Raw genomic sequence first — 19470 nt, forward strand, 5'->3', positions numbered from 1 at the left:
AAATCAATACTTCGATCAATGTGATGTGTATCATAGCACAAGAGTAAGGAACAGCAGCATGTTTGTTTTCTCTACACTGTCATACTGGTTCTGGAGATGAAGATCTCAGAACACAAATGAAAAGAAATTTACATACAGCGATGCAGTTCATGAGCAGTATTTTGACAGAATTCATCCTTTATATAGCAATTATATTCTTTCTAAACCATACTTTGGATTTACTTCCTTAATAATCTTCACTGGTCCATTTCTGCCTAATGAATAAAGTCTGAGCTAATTTATGAGACTGGTGATCATAACTGTCAATGATATATCTGGAATCTACTGTTCAGTCATTCTGCTTCTCTGCCTAGTATGTTTACACAGCCCATCAACATTACCCATTTTTCAAATTCCAGCTTCCTAGTAAAATACAAACATTTCCATTACTAGGGTCTTGGATGGCCCTCTGTTAAGAGATTATATACAGTAGAATAACTAAAACTGGTTTTAAAATCATGAACCCTTAAATAATGATCTAATCACTCTATCCTAAAGGCGATCTACGTTGTGTATTCCTATACTACTGCTTATTCTTCATTTTGTACTTAGAGTAGGAAAGAATGTTTACTCTCCTCAGCCTGAAGAGGAAGAAATTTCTGTCAACTCTTCTGCTCCCTACAGCCCATGGAAAAGTGACAAATTTGACTGACTGAAGTCCCGAACAGTAGTCCACATTTTACCAGTCATATTCGGCCACTATTCTTACACAACACTCTTCTTCCCCACTATTCAGCTTCCCTTTCACCGTCTGTCTACTCTCAAGTCCAGCTGGCCTTCATGCTTCGTAATTTCATGTTGTAAGGAGACCAGCCCATTCTCTCTCTCTCTTCTGCAACCAAGCATGTAAGGTAGGTTTGTGGTCTTTACTGTTATAGACACACGTGGACTTGGGTCTATTTCAAGGATCCAGCTTTCTCCTCAGGTTCAGGAGAGCACATGGGATTCAAGATCTAGATTCAGTATGGGAGAGGGAGGTTCCACTTCTGCCTTAGTCCACATTAGTTACCCCAACCTTCTACCAAAGGGCCTGCCATGTTGGAGGTTAATTCCTCCACTAATCAAGTTGATACTTTGATCCTCATTGGATTCATAATCTTTTTTTGTACTTGCTATTCGCCAGAATCCTAGAAAGAAGAAGGGTCTGAACTTGTATCACTTATCATAGCTTGTCTTATATTATTATTTCATGTATATAATATGAATCTTATATCCTTAGCTTGAATATTAGGTTGGCATTAAGCAAAGTGCTTTGTTTATACTAACCCTCACACTTTTGTTAACCAAGTGATTTATTTACACTGTTTCTAGGAAATGTATCTCAGCATCGCTTGTCGACATTAGCCCAAATCATGCTTTCTCCGCCTCTTTTGCTGGTCTTCATACTGTCTGTCTCCCTTACGCACAGTCTCTCTTATTGTAACGTTATTTTATAAAGGCTCCACTTTCTAAAGGCTCTGGGAGCGAATGCATATGGGGTGCTTACCCCCACTGAATAATATAGGTCGGGAGGAATAATAACTGAAGTGTGACAGAGGGCAGAAGCTGATGTGCAGACAGGGAATCTGGCCACAGTGGTGTCAGGGGCACTGTGACTGTCAGAGGTTTCTAGGGCATAGGACAAGATCAGGGAGTTTAATATCCTCCCTTAGTCATACCAGTTAGGCAGATATGACAAATGCATAAAAGAACATGGAAGAGAGGGATCTAAGGAAGCCTTGTGTAAGGTAAGTTATAAGCAGGTTTTGAAAGATAGGTAAAATTTTGATGATGGGGAAAAAGGTATGCCAAGTAGAGGAGAGAAGAACAAAGATAAGGAAATGAGAAAGGTGCTTTCTGAGGAATGTGTCTAAGTATGAATGGCAAATAATCTGGAGTGACTGAGGCACAAAGACAAATTAGAAAGGTAAGCTGGGGTCAGATCAGGGAAGAGTTCTGAATGATGGTATAAATTTGGATTTTACTACGAATATGGTGGAGTGATACCTTCGAAAGCATAATTTGTTCCGTAGCAGGACAGGCTGTAGGGAAACGAGATCAAAGAGCAAGAGAGGCAGGTTACAATGAGGATGCAGATAATCTAGATGAGAGGTAATGAAGGAGTAAACCAGTGCAGTGGACGTGGAAAGGAGAAGTAAATGTTTTGGGAAGTGATATGACTTGGCAGCAGTTTGGACGTGGGGACAACTGGATGAGACAGAATTGTAAGGTTTTCAGCCTTATCACTGGATGAATGTAATCCCTAGAAAGATACAATGAGGGATAATATGAGGGGGGGATGAAGTCAGCATATTAGGGCAATAATGTATGGGAGCTGAGATTGTTTACAGCTCAGGAGGAGGGTAACTTATACACTAAGGTGAGAACTAAAGTCAAGGAATGGATAAGATCATGAAGAAAGCACCCAAGGTGAGAAGAAAACATGATCAAAAGAACCCAGGGAAATGTCTCAAAGGTAGTCAAGTACATTTCACTGTTATTTCTCTCTGTTGCTTCCCACTAAAAGGGAAGTTAACTAGTAGGTCAACCTTAATTCTTTCAAGTTTTTTGAAAGTACTACTCAAAAGAAAGACTCAGAAAAACATCCCTAACATGTGATGATGTTTACTAGAATCCACGAACACAAAGCTATTCTCAGTATTCTTAAGTTTCCCAGAAGTTCATTAATGAGACTGTCATATATTAAATGTGTATATTCATTTGCCAAAGGTATAACTGTGAATATTTATGTGTGTATATAACTGTATTTATGACAACCATCTAATAGTTTGCTGTTGGATTTCCATAGGTCAGAAATTGTATAAAACATTTTACCCTATAATGAATGAATGTATGTATTTGTATATATATTGTATACTTAAAACTTAATAGGATCTAAAATCTTTGAGCAGTCATGAAACCTGACATTCACTGATTACTACCATGTTGTGGGCAAGAGCACAGGTTCTGGCACCAGACTACTCTGGTTAGTATACTGGCTCTGTCTCTTAAGTGATTCTGGTACAAGGTACTTAACCTTTTTGTGCCTCAGTTTCCTTACCTGTAAAATAAAGATAATAACTATCTACTTCACATAAGTTGTTGTGAAGGTTAAACGGGATGCGTATAAAGTGCTTATAACAGTGTCTGGCACATTGAAAGTGCTCAAATGTTAGCTATTATTATAAGCTATTATTTATTGTATACTACAGAATGAACATTTTAAGGAGTGAAAGTGATACAATTTTCTGTAGAAGATGCTTTGCAAATATTTTAAAAACAGCTAGTTAAGAAGATAATATTAATCACTTGAGATACCATTTCCAAAGAAACGTATTTTCAGTATAGAATAGAATTCTTTTTTTGCATTAATTATTTTCTGAGAGAAAACAGGCAACATCTGGTTAGCTTCTAAGAATCTTAATATTGATGCCACTAAGTCTGGGATAATGCTAGATTTTACTGTGAACCTTCAGTTGCAGGTACACTAAACACTAATGTTACATCATGACTCATAATGCTTCTAGCTAATATGTTATAGTAAGCTATTTATAAATATATCATTTTTACTTGTATTGCTGAATCCACAGGAATTGTTTTGAAGGAAAGGTACAACTAGTTAATATGTAATTATTTACTTAATTCAGCACATTTCCAAATTCACTGACTTGTTATGTCTTTGTTCAGTCAAATGTGCCCTACAGAAACATCATATAACCTACCTCTCACTATTGAGTTAGCTGTTTTTACTAAAGGTACTCAATTAAGGGCCCTCTTTATATTCACTAAAAAATATGCCCTCTCTGAAAGCTAGCCTGGTAAGCTCAACAGTGTTCTCTTTCAACAGCCTCTAACTCACAGATCTTGTTAGACTGCCTTCCTATTATTTATAAGAATAGATAAAATATAATTTCAACTAATGTCCCTATTTTCTTTACAGACAGACAATACCAAGTTTGATAATTAAAATGTTTCCACCTGAAAAATAAACAGTGAAATCTAACAAGGCTAAACTTAATTATAAAGGTGAAACAGTACCTCGGTTTAAAATGATTTTAAGGAATTCATAGCTATCAAGATCATATAATTAATTCTATATGAAAGAAAAAAGACTTTTTTTTCAGAAAACAGTGCAAAGTATGTTGTCATAGTAATGATGCAGAATAAATGCTTAATCAAAATGAAATTAAAATAAAGAACCTACACATAAAGTTTTATTTTACATTATAAATAACAGCTTTGGGGCTATAAGTTCTTATTTCAACAGCCTACAGATTTGCCTGATTCTGTTTCAGAATGTACATTTAAAAATTTAGGATGAAAACTGCCAAGAAACTTACTATTATAATGTGTGCTTATGTTTTATTATAATTATTCATCTTTTGTGCTAGGTTCTATAATCCTGAGGGCAGGACTATGTCTGTCTTGTTTATTAGTGTATCCCCAATGCTAGAATTGTGCCTGGCTCCTAGTAGGCATTCAATAAATCTTAAATGAATGAGGCATGTAAGGAAATAGCAATTTATAAGTATTTGAAAATATCTAAATAATTCCTTTAAAAAATTCTTAGAGTGGCCATTTGTTTTTATTCATTCACTGAATATGCATTATGGACCTTCTATCCAGGTTCTATACTAAACTCTGGGACTACAGTATAGAGATAAGACTTTTGTTTGTTTGCCAAGGAGAAGCCCAGAGAGAGCCCTGTAACCAGACAATTACAATACACTACCACATGATACATTTATAATCATTCAGACATGTGTTGTAGAAGCCTAGAAGATGAAGCAATTTAGCCTTTTACCTAGGCGAGCTGGGGAGAGTTTCAAATGATGTGACACTGAAGGCTGACCTTAAGGAATGAGCAGGAGTTTGCTAGACAAAGAAGGAAGCAAGTACAATCCAGGCAGAGAGAGAAGTAGTAGAAAAGCCTGGCGTCCTGAGAGAGAGAGAGATTCCAGAGGACTGAAGCATATGGTATGAACAGTGTGAATAAAAAAGACTACTTTCTGGCTATGTGAGGTCTGAGCTGGAGGAAGAAAAACACCTAATATGTACTGATTGCCCAAGTCCTGCTTTTAACTATATAATTAGTTATATAACACTATAAATATCTGCTTTATTATTATATACATGTGTTTAAAATACAAAAACCACTTAGAGAATTTATCTAACACTTTGAGGAGCTTTTCTGACTACTCTGAGAGTTAAAATGGAAAAAAAATGTTCACCTGTCAGGTGACATAAAACCAATTCCTACTAAATGTGCCAGAATAATTTTTCTCCACCTCAAGAACAGTTAGTCTTCAGTCTGTTCATTACTGTCTTTTTATAGTATTTTTATTTAATAAAACCTATTAAAACTACCATACAAATCTCTTTACTTATGCTTTTATCTTTTAACTGATCAATTTTTATATTGCTGACATCCCTTCTTCACCATTTACTCATTTAAAAATTCATAGTATATGAAATATGTCTCTGGAGAAAATGTCTATAAAATTTGTTACAGCTGGCAAATGTGTATGAGTCAGTGATAGCACATGACTAAATGCTTCACAGAAAATAAAATTTGTTTCTGTAGTAAGCAGAACTGTTTAAATGTTATTTATTTTTATGTTTCAAAGAAAATATATTGTGAAGTGCTGCATTGATTTAATACGCAACAATGTCTGTGTACACGCTGTAGAAGGAGAATTTATGAAACCTTTGCACAACTCCTTTAATTGAATTTTCCAAATCTCTCACCACACACAAATAATCAATATCTTCTGCCGAGAAAACCAGTCAGAATTATTACAGTCTTTCATTTCAATTTTGTTGTCATCAGCACATACAGAGCACCTGGATATTTGTAATGTCTGATAGCAAGTTATTTACTATATTTACACCTCTTAAACACATAATTGCTATTAAATGAGTTAAAATCTATGGTTTAAATTTTTTTACTTAATTATTTAAAAGATAAAAGCATAATACTTCTAGTAAAGCATAAAAAAATTTAAATCTTGGAAGAAATTATTTAAAAGGCTTTGAAAAGTAATAAACCAGTTTGTTTTTCCTTAAATCCTAGACAAATCTCAAGTAAGCAGTCGAAATGTAGCCCTAAAAGTGATGAATAGTGTAAAGCAAAAGCATGAACATTTATTAATAGGAAAAGGTATGACCCACATACAGCATATGTGACAACTGAATCCTTATAAAGAGCTGAGGACTACAGTTGTACATTAATGTGTATTTGTGTCACCAAAACTAACATCTCTATTTTTTATCTCCAGATAAACTAATGTTTATCTGGAGATAAACATAAGAATGTTAACATAAACATAAGAATGTTAAAGCATAGGGGAATTTTTGTTGTTTCTCCTAAAATTCATCCTGTCTAAACCTCAGTGCTATAACAGAAAAAAAAGGGGGGGGGTAGTAGTTTTCTAGGAGTAAAATTATTTAGCTGATATGATGAATACTTTTTCAAGACTGAGTGGGGGAAAGAACAACATATTTTTAAGCTAAAAAATACTTCAGTGGGTGGTTAGAATGAAAAGGCAATACCAAACTATTTTATAGACTTAGAACAGAAGGAGTTTAAAATTTGTCCAGTGGTCCAAGAATTTGAAAACTTCAAAATCCTATAACCAAGATGAATTTTACAATGCAAGAAGACAGTAAGTTAGCTAAAGAAAGCCAGAACATGATAGTTTGTGCTTTTTTCTTTTTAAGGCCAGAGCTAGAAATTCTGAAATATTTTGTATTATAAACAGCTGAAACAATCAACTTTTTTGAACAATGTAAAGTTCAGATGGTTACATTTCATTTAAATTATGCATACTTCAACCTACACAATTATTCTCAAAACAGATAAAATATGTTTTGGACTGAAGCTAAGTGTCTAGATTTCATATCTTAAGTGTCTAGATTTCATATCTTGGCAACTGCTCTACAATTTGCTTACATTCTTTTAAAAAACATTTTGTTTACTGGAAGTACTAGTCATAGACAAACAATGCTGGTATTTTCTAATATCTCCAGAAAAAATGAAAATACCAAGTACAGTATAATGCCATCTATTGTCTCAGGAATATTTGCATCAAGTTGTTTTATGTAGGGGTTGATTATGCAAAGTAAATAAATTTCATGCCTTCCCATGTGATGATAATGTGACATTCCATCTGTATCAACCCATTGAATGGTCATATGTTTTAAATCTTCAGCATAACAAATTAAAAATAATTTTGAAAATTCACATCCAAATATAACAGAAAAAGAACCTTTCATTTCATTATTTTTCTAATAGTCATAAAGCCAATATTATTAAGGAAAGTGAAGTTAGGCTTACTTCCTAAGTAACTGGAAAAAGAAAGAAGCCTTCCTTTGTTTAAGAAATTTGTAGTTAGCAAAGGAGGTCCTCTTTATTCATATGCTCTATCAAGGCATTCCCTAATGTGCAAGGTCCAGTTCTGAAAACTATGAAAATCTCAGTGTACCTTTTCATGTTACTGTGTATGTTTTAAATTTCCCTGGAATAGGTTATATAAAGCCTTAGAATGTGTGTCAGATGTCTATTTAATTAAAACACTAGAGTTTTATCTTTACAGTTATACTTCTCTGCCTGTAATAAAGACTGCAACTGATGCTAAACAAACAAGCACTGAAATGAAAAAAAATAAACAGAATTAAAGGAACAATTCAAAGGTGCAATGACAGCATAAATGTTGGAATTCTTCTGTTATTGTTTATTTTAACTATTCTGGGAAAATTTGATAAGAATCTGAAGGAAAAAAAAATCTGAAGGACACTTTTTTTTTTTTTTTTTTTTGCGGTACCCGGGCCTCTCACTGCGTGGCCTCTCCCGCTGCGGAGCACAGGCTCCGGACGCGCAGGCCCAGAGGCCATGGCTCACGGGCCCAGCTGCTCCGCGGCATGTGAGATCTTCCCGGACCGGGGCACGAACCCGTGTCCCCTGCATCGGCAGGCGGACTCTTAACCACTGCGCCACCAGGGAAGCCCTGAAGGACATTCTTTTGATAGTGAAACAAATAATCTGTTTATTTTCATTTTCATAATTACCTAATAAAACAAATCTAAAACATAGGGCTGATTTTTATATTATGTAATTTGTGACTATATAATTTATAACATTATGGAGATTCTCAAAACATTTTAAAATTTAATTCTGGGTAACAGCATAGTAAAAGAAAAGAGTAAATTAGAAATTTTTATAAAAAGCTGAAGGCTAGATCCCCAAATAAGGAATATATAAAGCAAATTAGTTTTAACTGTCAAAAAAACTAACGAAGCCCTCTTAAAATGAATGTACGAATAGAAGGGGGTGAAAGTTAACTTAGCAAAGAAATTTACATATAACATGCACGTGTTTGGTGTCCATCACCTTTAACCGAAAAAAAAAAAAATCCCACTAATATTAAAAAATACACATATTAGGAACCAGAGAAAAAACAGGGAGAAGTATTCTGTAAAAATATTTAGCTCAAATTCAAATTAAAAAATTCAATCTATTTTTCAGGCAATATTACTTTAAAAAATAAGTTGATACACTAATGAAGATTTGAATACCTCAGTAAATATTAAGAGCTAATGTAGCTCTTGCCAAGAAACAGAAATGGAAACTGACATATTTTCATATATATATTTCTATGTAATTTATATAAATATTATATATTTAATATATCTTAGCTCAGTTTTCATTTAAACCACAACAAATAATCAATGCTTATTAGAAACTTTAAAGCATGATTTAGTGATACAATCTCCTCTATGTATGAATAAACACTCAGTTCTTAGGGAACACCTGGTAATGGGCAAGTCAGTTTTAATGCCTAAAATACTAGAAAATGGTTTTAAGGCTGATCATGCAGACACGCACAAAGAATCAGTATGTACTGAATAACTGAAAGGAGATGACTGTTTTAACATGTGGAAATAACTTTAATGTCTTAATAAATGTTTAGGGAAGGAAACAATACTTTTGGGAAATTTTTTCGCATTAATTATTAGCAGTGACAGTTCACCTATTTGTTCTACAATTTTCCCTTCCTCACTGTTGGCACAAGCCTAATGTAAAGCCTAATTCTAATTAATTCTAGGAAATTACAGATTAAAAAAGAAATTACACCATTGCCACAGAATATATAGAAGAAAGATTTCCTCTAGTTGGGAAATAATAAATATTACAATTTCCCATTATGATCCTCTAAAACTTGTCAAGTTAGTAGAGATTAAAACCACTGAAAACCAGTTACACATTATAATCAAGTTACACAGCATCAGAAGAGATCTCAAGCCTTCTCTAGGAAAGAGCTGCCTTCATGCTCTTAAATTCTATGGACCCTAATGGGAGTTAGCTGCCCAACTGAATGGCTCAGGAAGCCTGCTCAGTTCCCTTCCCACATGAGTTTTGGAGGAGTTTTTCCATGGCTGCTGCCCTGCCATGACCCAGTTGGCCTTTGGAACTGACCAGCAGGGAATCCAGCTCTTTCCACTGCAAACTCATCGCTGGCTTTGTTAAAGATCCTAAACACAGACTAACATACTAGATTGGTTGAACCAGTATCAGTTATGCCTTGTGTTTGAATCTGAGAGCAGGGATGACTGGATGATTTCATTTGTTTTAGGAAGAGACAACATGGAAAAATGCAAAGACCATACTTTTTGAGGTAAGACTTGTCTTTAGTTGGAATCCCTGCTCTGACACTTAAGTAGCAGTGTCTTTGGGCAAGTTACTTAATATTTTTCTGTTTCTTTGTTCCTTATCTATAATGACAATAATAGCTATCTTGCAGGGTTGTTGTAATGATCTGCTGATCCTAGCATTGGGAACACAGTAATTATTAGTCCTCAACAAATGGTAGTCATTGGTACTCAAAAACGGTAGACTAAAACATGGCTATCCACTTCAAGGGCTACCTCCATCTGCAGAGATTGCCAAATGGCATTCATGTCAGTAATATTAAAATCATCCCTCTTAAGTTGGTCTAATGGTTTTAATATTTTATAGCATTTTGCTTACTGAGGTATGAATGTGCATGTGTTATAAGAACTTAAAATCTGCTAATTTAGTTTCCCATACTGTGAAATGCTCCAAGGTATGAGTTCACAGTAGATCAAATGTCATTAATAATCTGAAAGTTTTCAGAACACTGGTTACAAAGTAACTTTTTATGTTTTGTGGATCTTTCTAATTCACCATTAAAAGCTGCCATATATTAATGCACTGTTGCCCCATTTGTCTGTATTCTCAAAAAGAACTTTTAATAGAAGAAAAAATTTAACTCTTGAACCGAAAATTGTATTCCAAAAGTTCAGTCATCAGGGAAGCTGATCTTACCAGACACGGTCTTTTGCTAAATGCAATATAATGTTTTTCAAATGAGATTCGTGGTCTTTTAAAAAAAGGGCCCATGATAATTGGTTGAAATGGTAAAATGAGATGAAAGGATCTCTTTATGTAATAAATTAAAACACAACTCTTTACCTTTGTTGGGAAGTCCTGAATTCTTCTTTTCAAATAGTTTTTGTTTTGTTACTTTTGTCACTAAAGGAAAAAAAAAATCTCACATTAAGAATTAATACGGAATATTAAATAATTTCTCATTTTGGAAGAAACAACTTCATAAGAAACAATAATTTCAAGCAATACATACTTATAAATATCAAGTATAAAATGCAATACCTTATATCTTTTTTAAAGAATGAGAACTGCTTTAAAAAAAAGCCTAATACCAGTTACCAAGGTACATTCTTTCCCTTCACATTCAAGAAGAATCCCTAAAATAGCATATCCTGGCAAAAGATGTGGCTTCCTGTTCTAAGTTTGCAAACAAGTAATAGAGAGACACAATCAAAAACTCATAAATTTCTCTTACTTAGGTCTTTTGTTTTCTGCATTTCTCTTTTTAAGACACATGATGCATGGGAGATACCAATGAGATTTTCAAGCTCTCTACTGCCCTCCAAAGCCTAAAAGAAAGTCATCTTAAATGAGTTAAGTTCTCTACAAATATAATACTGACAAGTCTAGTGAAAATACAGTATACTGCTTCCTTCATATGAAAAACTTAAACTTTATGATAATGAAATTTAACTTTTTCTGTTAGGTTAACTATTGCAAGCCTTAAAATACCTGAATAAAAGCAATTTATTAACTAAAAAGACTAAACATAATTAATAAATTTACTTTTAAATGTGAAGAAGCCAGATATTACTAAAATATTATGGTTAATTAATGTTCATATATGAAAAGAAGTTCCCATGAAAAGTAGATCAAACATATACCCTGTAAGTTCTTTCTGGGATTGGATTCTCCTATTCTTTTTCAAATAGAGTAACAGAATATGAAAAATTATATGCCAAAAAAAGCAAACCTGTATATTACTTAAATTTTGCATTATTTCCATGAATTCGTCTGATGATTCCTCAACTTTAGATAGCAACACCATGAATCTATGAATGAAGAAAAAGATATTCAGCAAGATCAGGCACTTTCAGAGCTTTAATTCTTTTGAAAGCATCTTTGATTCAGTTTTCTAATCCTTTTCTTTATATTTTTCGAAGTGGTAAAAGATGAAATGCTCCTCCTTCATGCTTTCATTCCTTTACAAACAGTATATTTTACCAACCATCCTATCCCTTGGTGTTTCACTTTCTCATTCCCACTTTGCAGTGGGAGAGAAGATATAGCTGCCTTGCCCTTTCTCCCCCATACCACTTTGAGAAAACTAATACATCATCATCTCCTTATTTACCTAGATCTAAGCCTATGAATCAGTGTTACCCAGTGATCTTCTTTAATAAAAAACCAAGTTTTTTAGCTTTAATATATTTCATTGTGACAAAGACACAAAGGCACTCTTTTAAATTTGAAAACAAAGAAAACTTCACTTTGTAATTCTACCTTCCTTCTAAACATATCTCTAGTTAGCATATTAGCATTCTGGAAAAATCTTAGGTTTTTAAAATATTTTTATAACTTTATATCACACTTTCTTGCCTTAATATAACATTACACACACACACACATATTCATGTGTCTATAATTTTAAAAGCTGCACAATATTGTATCTAGTGAATACACCAAAGATGATTTAACCATTTCCTTATGGCTGCAATTTTAGTTTCTTTTTCAATTTTAAGATCTCATAGCTGTGTATGATAATCTATACCAGTGCAGTCTAACAAAAATATAATGCAAGCCACATATGTAATTAAAAATTTCTAGTAGCCACATTAAAAGAAGTAAAAAGAAATAGGTGAACTTAATTTTAATGATATATTTAACCCAATATATCCAAAGTATTACCATTTCAACATGTAATCAGTATAAAAATTATTCGAGATATTTTATACTTACTTTTTTTTTTCAAAATTCAGTGTATACTTTACACGCATAGCACATCTCATTTCAGAATAGTCACATTTCAAATGCTCATTAGCCATGTGTGGCTGGCTAGTGACTACTGTTTCGGAGAGCACAAATCTATACTATCGATTTTATGAGAGAAACTAGATATTCTCTTTAAATGCTTTTCAAAATCACATCAGTGTTATCCATTAACATTTGTGTGCTATTAAAAAATAAGACAAATGTGATGTTAAATGTACATACACAATGAATATGAACAGTATGTTTTTCTTTTTTAATTAATTAATTTTTTGCTGCATTGGGTCTTCGTTGCTGCATGCGGGCTTTCTCTAGTTGCGGTGAGCGGGGGCTGCTCTTCGTTGCGGTGCGCGGGCTTCTCATTGCAGTGGCTTCTCTCGTTGCGGAGCACGGGCTCTAGGTGCGCGGGCTTCAGCAGTTGTGGCATGAGGGCTCAGTAGTTGTGGCTCGCAGGCTCTAGAACGCAGGCTCAGTAGTTGTGGTGCACGGGCTTAGTTGCTCCATGGCATGTGGGATCTTCCTGGCCCAGGGCTCAAACCCGTGTCCCCTGCATTGGCAGGCAGATTCTTAACCACTGTGCCATGAGGGTAGTCCCTGAACAGTATGTTTCAACTAAGTAAAATATATATCTAAGTATGCAACAAGGAATGGAGAGAAAGCATTATGCAAAAGCTAAAAATTATGTGAGGATAGTGGAATTACAGGTCATATTCTTTCTTTAAAAATTTTCCTTTATTATTATGCATTTTAAATTAGAAGTCATCTATCTGTCTGAGGCCTCAACTGCTCACCACTGGAACCTCAGTTTGTGACAGAGTATCATAAAAGGATTCCAGCTCCTCCAATTGAGCTCCAAAAGCCTGAAGGAGCAAGACAACTTAAGTGACTCCCACCCAGGGCTGGGAACCTCCAGCTTCCCCTATATTATACGTAAGCCTACTAAGGGCTTCAGAAGTGCAAAGCTGAGGCAATTAAGCTACTCTGCTATGAGAAGGAGTCCTAGGGCTCTTTTCCTTGTATCCCTTTCCTGGGAGGATTGGAGGGGCAGAGCCTCTCCACACTGTCTTATCATACCTTAAGGAACTGATGCTGTTCCCTGTCTACCCTCAGGGAACTGTGTGGGAAGGGTTGGGTTCCTGCAGAATTGCCATCTTGAATGACTCAAAGGAGCTCTGTTCAGATAGAGTAAGATGTGAATGGTGCCCCCAGGAGCTGTGCTATGTAGCATCCCCAACAATCCTATTAGTAAATCTCTCTCCCAAGTTAAGATAGTTATCCAGCAGCTAAGCATACTGTTTGTAACCTTGGAGTTTTTGAACTGAGTATCAATTCTCTGAGTATCAAGATATTCTTCACATGCCTAAGCTACTTTTGCAGGGAAACTTGCCTCCACTGCAGGACCAAGTAGAGTAGTGACAATCCATCACTCTTGTAATTTTTATTTTAATTTCCTTTCCTTTCCTCCTCCTCCTCCTTTTACTTCTTCCTAGGTGAAATCAACTCCTTTTCCCATCTCGGTGGCAACCAAATTCACAGAATGGTTTTAAAACTGTCATCCAACTGTTAAATTTTGAGAAATTTAGGAAGTGTGTTCTCCGTTTCTACATCTTCTGACTCAGTGGACAAGGCTTCATAATCTTTGGAGATAAACTACTTGCTGAGCAGCTTCTGGGAGCAGAATGGTTGCCACTGTCTTCATCCTAAACAAAATGGCAATTTTTATATTTAATCCCATTTGTGCTGGAGACTGGATTTTTATTGCTACTAATAGCATTTTCTATATTTTCAATGGATGGTTCAAACTGTACTTTGTTGCCTTAAGACAGCATCACTGTTTGCTTTAATATCATCTCGATGTCCCTTCACTAATTTACTTATTTCTGAAAACCAACAATCTTTTATTCCTGTCTGCAGAATCCATTTGTTACAAAATTTCCAAGTTATTGTTGCTCCCTCTTTCAAGTTGGTGAGTGAAAGTGTCATCAGTAGGTGCCATTCATATTTTATAGAACACTACTCCTTTCTTAAACAGATTTGCCTCTGGCTGGACTAAATTGAATCAAATCCTTCATCTTATAATGACCAATGCAAGCTATGCAGATGTTGATGGGTACTGCATCCCGATATCCAGTGACTGCTGCCAGCTTCATGGCATCCTTATAAGATTTGATCACATCCTATATTACAGCCAAAGACCACTGTAGTACAACTTGAGAAATCTGAAATCTTGGTCCTTGAATGAATCTTTTTTTGTTTGTCAGTAGAGTAAAAGTCCAGCATCATCTTTTTTTACCAACCAGTATTTTCAAAGTGTCTGGGTTAGTCCTCTAAGATACTTTAAAAAAGAAACTATGATCCAGTTGCTCCGGCACAACTGAAAGTTGTTCATGTTTTGACATGTTTTTGCCAGACTGCCTTATGTCAGGGCAGATTCTTACGGTATGTTCACTATGAATATCTCTTTTTCTCTTGAGAAAGCCACATGCCAAAAATTCTGGGTTTTCGGTGCCTTTTCCAATTTGCCTAGAAAAGTCTCACTGTGAAATTCAGAGTTCTCTCATTTTCCCCAAAGAGGAAGTCTTATTATTCTGAAGAACAACTGAAATTAGATGCTTCGACCACATAAAATCCATGGAGGGATGTATCCATTAATTATACTTTAAATTTCTTCCACAAAAATTTCTCCAGTTTCAAGCAAGTCATATGTAACGTAACTTTCAAAACTATCATTCTGCTCCAATTGTTTTTTTTCCCATCTTGACTGCTTTCAATTATTTTCCATTCTTACCTTCAAATTTAGCTTCATCATTTTCCTTTTCTCCATAAAGTTCCTCAGATATATTCTGAGGGGAGAACTAAAAGAATAAGGAGAAACTATCATTAAATTGGTGGGTCTGACTAAAAATTGCTGGTACAGGTGATTAGCAAGCATTAACTCAGCTGTTGCTGTGCCATTCTAGATGTGGAAGAAGGGAGGCAAAGGAGATTGGAAAGGAGCCCACTAATGTCTTCAAGATTCCCTAGCATGTGACCCATGGTGCCTACTGTATTAACTGCGCAGGCACTGTGGGTGTAGTGAGAGAAGAGGAGAAACGTCTAAAAGCCATAATGGTCTTTAAAGATCCTGATTTCCCCCTTTCTGTAACTTCCAATTGTTTGGCATCTGTATTCCTCACCAGATTGTAAGTTCCATGAAGGCAAGGACAGTCTCTACTTGTTTACGTTATAAACCAAGTTACCTAGCATGGTGTCTGTAGTATGGTAGATATTATTTGATGGATCAATGAATAAAATAAAAAAGACCTAGTCCAGTAAACATTCCTAGATCCAAGTAAAATATGCTCATCTTTTATTTTTTTCTTTCTTTTACGTCCTTCTAATCATAGACTTCATAGTTCATGTTTGTTACATCACTGAGAAAGCTGGGTGGGGGAAACAGGGAGATTCTGGTCAAAGGGTACAAGGCTTCATTTATAAGATGAATAAGTTCTTGGGGATCTCATGTACAGCACGGTAGCTATAGTTAAAAATACTGTATTGTATACTTCAAATTGATAAGAGAGTAGATCTTAAGCATTCTCACCACCAAGAAAACAAGGTAACTATGTGAGATGGTAAATATGTTAATTAACCTTACTGTCATAATTATTTCACAATGTATATATATATCAAATCATCACATTATACACTTTAAATATATATATTTTATTTGTCAATTATACTTCAATTAAGCTGGAAAAAACTTGAAGAAAAAGAAACTTAATTTTCTCAGTCCCTTAACCTTCTGCCACGCACATGGGTGTCTAATACGTAATCCTGGATTTCCTACCTATTTGTTTTCTTCATTCCTGGCCCAAGCTGTGAGTGCTAGAGAAAACTTACAGCACTACTGATGGTCCATATTACAAGTACATACATGATTTTGCTGGGCCCCTGATGCTGTTTAACTCTCCTTTTACTTAATGAATATTCTCTTTTACAAACCATTGCTCAAAATAACGGTCTAGATCAATCTCCACTTCCTCCATCCTAAAATTAAATTCAAATATTCAGATTTCTGCCTTACTCCTCTACTAACACTATACTCTCAAAGGCCACAAATGAACTCTTAATTAATTCCATTACTAAAACCTTATCTGAAAGTCACTAGCCATAGAGACTGTATTTTTATAAAATCTCAAGAAACCTGAGAGCTGCATGTACATAACAGGGATAAAATCCTCAAGATTTTCTTTTTCTTTTTTTTTTTTTTTTGCGGTACGCAGGCCTCTCACTGTTGTGGCCTCTCCCGTTGTGGAGCACAGGCTCCGGACGCGCAGGCTCAGCGGCCATAGCTCACGGGCCCAGCCGCTCCGCGGCATGTGGGATCTTCCTGAACCGGGGCACAAACCCGTGTCCCCTGCATCGGCAGGCGGACTCTCAACCACTGCGCCACCAGGGAAGCCCAAGATTTTCTTTTTTTTTAATTTATTTAAATTTTTCTTTCAGTTTTATTGAGATATAATTGACATGCGGCACTATATAAGTTTAAGGTGTACAGCATAATGATTTGACCTTCCTACATAATGAAATGATTACCACAATAAGTTTAATGAACAAGTTTTTCTTTATTCTCACAATATTATGTATACACTACCAAATGTAAAATAGATAGCTAGTGGGAAGCAGCCGCATAGCACAGGGAGATCAGGTGGGTGCTTTGTGACCACCTAGAGGGGTGGGATAGGGAGGGTGGGAGGGAGACGCAAGAGGGAGGAGATGTGGGGATATATGTATATGTATAGCTGATTCACTTTGTTATAAAGCAGAAACCAACACACCATTGTAAAGCAATTATACTCCAATAAAGATGTTTAAAAAAAAAGTCTTATACAGAAAAAGGTTAATCCATCACTGAACCTCTATTTACCTAACTCTATTAATCTAAATTATTTTGGATGATGATAGCTGGATTATAAAAATGAAATATATTGCTAACATTTTTTGAGCTCTTTCCAAATACAAGGCATTGTATTTATTACTTTACAAGCTGTATCCTGTTTAATCTTTAAAACAACTCTCTGGGGACTTCCCTGGTGGTGCAGTGGTTAAGAATCCGCCTGCCAATGCAGGGGACACGGGTTCGAACTCTGGTCTGGGAAGATCCCACATGCCGCGGAGCAACTAAGCCCGTGTGCCACAACTACTGAGCCTGTGCTCTAGAGCCCACGAGCCACAACTATAGAGTCCACAAGCCACAACTACTGAAGCCGGCACGCCTAGAACCCGTGCTCCGCAACAAGAGAAGCCACCACAATGAGAAGCCTGCAAACTGCAACAAAGAGTAGCCCCTGTTCACGGTAACTAGAGGAAGCCCACGCGTAGCAACGAAGACCCAACACAGCCAAAAATAAATAAATAAAAGTAAATAAATTAAACCAAAAACAACAACAACGACAAAACAACTCTCTGTGGTAACTATTATCTCCATTTTATTGGTACGGAAACTGAAGCACAAATAAATTATTTAATTATTCAAGGGTACACAATAAGGAGCACAGTCAGGACTTGAACCCAGGTGGGTTTTTTTTCTCTTTATTTTGAGGTAATATTGGTTTATAAAATTATATGTCTCATGTGTACAACCTTATACTTCCACTTCTGTACACACTACAGTGTGCTTACCACCAAAAATGTAGTTTCCACCTGTCACCATACAGTTGATCCCCTTTATCCATTTTGCCCTCCCTCTGTCCCCTCCCTTCTGGTAACCACTACTCTGTTCCCTGTATCTACATGCTTGTTTTGTTTAGTTCATTTATTCTGGTTTTTTGTTTCTCTTTTTTTTATATTCCACATATGAGTGAAATCATGTTGTATTTGTTTTTCTCTGACTTATTTCACTTAGCATATACCCTCAAGGTCCATCCATGTTATCACAAATGGCAAGGCTTCATCTTTTTATTTTATGGCTGAGTAGTATTCCATTGTATATATATGCTATGCCACATCTTCTTTATTCATTCATCCACTGATGGGCACTTAAGTTATTTCTATAACTTGGCTACTGTAAAATAATGCTGTAATGAACATAAGGGTGGACATATCTTTTTGAATTAGTATTTTTGTATTCTTTGGTTAAATACTCAGAAATGGGATAACTGGATCACATGGTAGCCCTATTCTTAATTTTTTGAGGAATCGCCATACTGTTTTCCAAAGTGGCTACACCAATTTACATTCCCACCAACCATGTATTAGACAGTATACTCTTCTGACATCAGTCTTAGCAATATCTTTCTAGATATATCTTCTCCGGCAAGGGAAACAAAAGCAAAAATACATCAATGGGACTACATCAAACTAAAAAGCTTCTGCACAGCAAAGGAAACCATCAACAAAATGAATATGCAACCTAATGAATGGGAGAAGATATTTGCAAATCATATATTCAATAGGGGGTTAATATCCAAAATATATAAAGAACGCATATAGCTCAACAACAGAAAAATGATTAAAAAATGAGCAGAGAAACTGAATAGACATTTTTTCAAAGAAGACACAGATGTCCAACTGGCACATGAAAAGATGCTGAACTGAGGTGTTTCTGACCTATGTTTATAATAATATTTCCCAAAGCGTAACTCACCACTGGCATCAAAATTCTTTGTTGAGACTGGTAAAGATACAACTTTTTAAAAACTAGGCTGCATTCAAGATCTACTAATTAAAAATATCACTAGATGGGGCCTAGAAGTACGTTTTTCCAGGAGATTCTTATGCACATCAAAGTTAATTAATGGCATTTTTCTCTGAAGAAAGACTGGTTAAATAAAAAATCTGGACAATATAAAAAATTGGACATTTCTTGTCAAAAGAATTTTTTTTCTGTATTTAGGTCTATTTATTCCATTATATTCGCAAAAGCTTTCTCAGGGAGGTTTTCTTTAGCTGTTCCTGTAGCTGTTTTTCTCTTTTTAAATTTTATTTTGGAGTATAGTTGATTAACAATGTTGTGTTAGTTTCAGGTTTACAGCAAAGTGATTCAGTTATACATACACATGTATCTATTCTTT

The 19470-nt window shown here is 35.3% G+C and overlaps 1 protein-coding gene across 1 annotated transcript in view; it reads right to left on the reverse strand.

Moving 5' to 3' along the window:
* The window catches only part of ITGB3BP (integrin subunit beta 3 binding protein), a gene marked incomplete at its 5' end in the record, with an annotated part of 71538 nt that overhangs the window by 4111 nt on the left and 47957 nt on the right, over nt 1-19470 (reverse strand). Inside the window, 3 exons of the mRNA XM_079720955.1 lie at nt 10511-10570; nt 10902-10995; nt 11400-11478. Of these exons, the coding sequence (XP_079577081.1) occupies nt 10511-10570; nt 10902-10995; nt 11400-11478 (233 nt within the window). The remainder of the gene's footprint in view (nt 1-10510; nt 10571-10901; nt 10996-11399; nt 11479-19470) is intronic.

Source organism: Hyperoodon ampullatus (assembly GCF_949752795.1).
Source record: "Hyperoodon ampullatus genome assembly, chromosome: 2".
Classification (NCBI taxonomy): Eukaryota; Metazoa; Chordata; class Mammalia; order Artiodactyla; family Ziphiidae; genus Hyperoodon; species Hyperoodon ampullatus.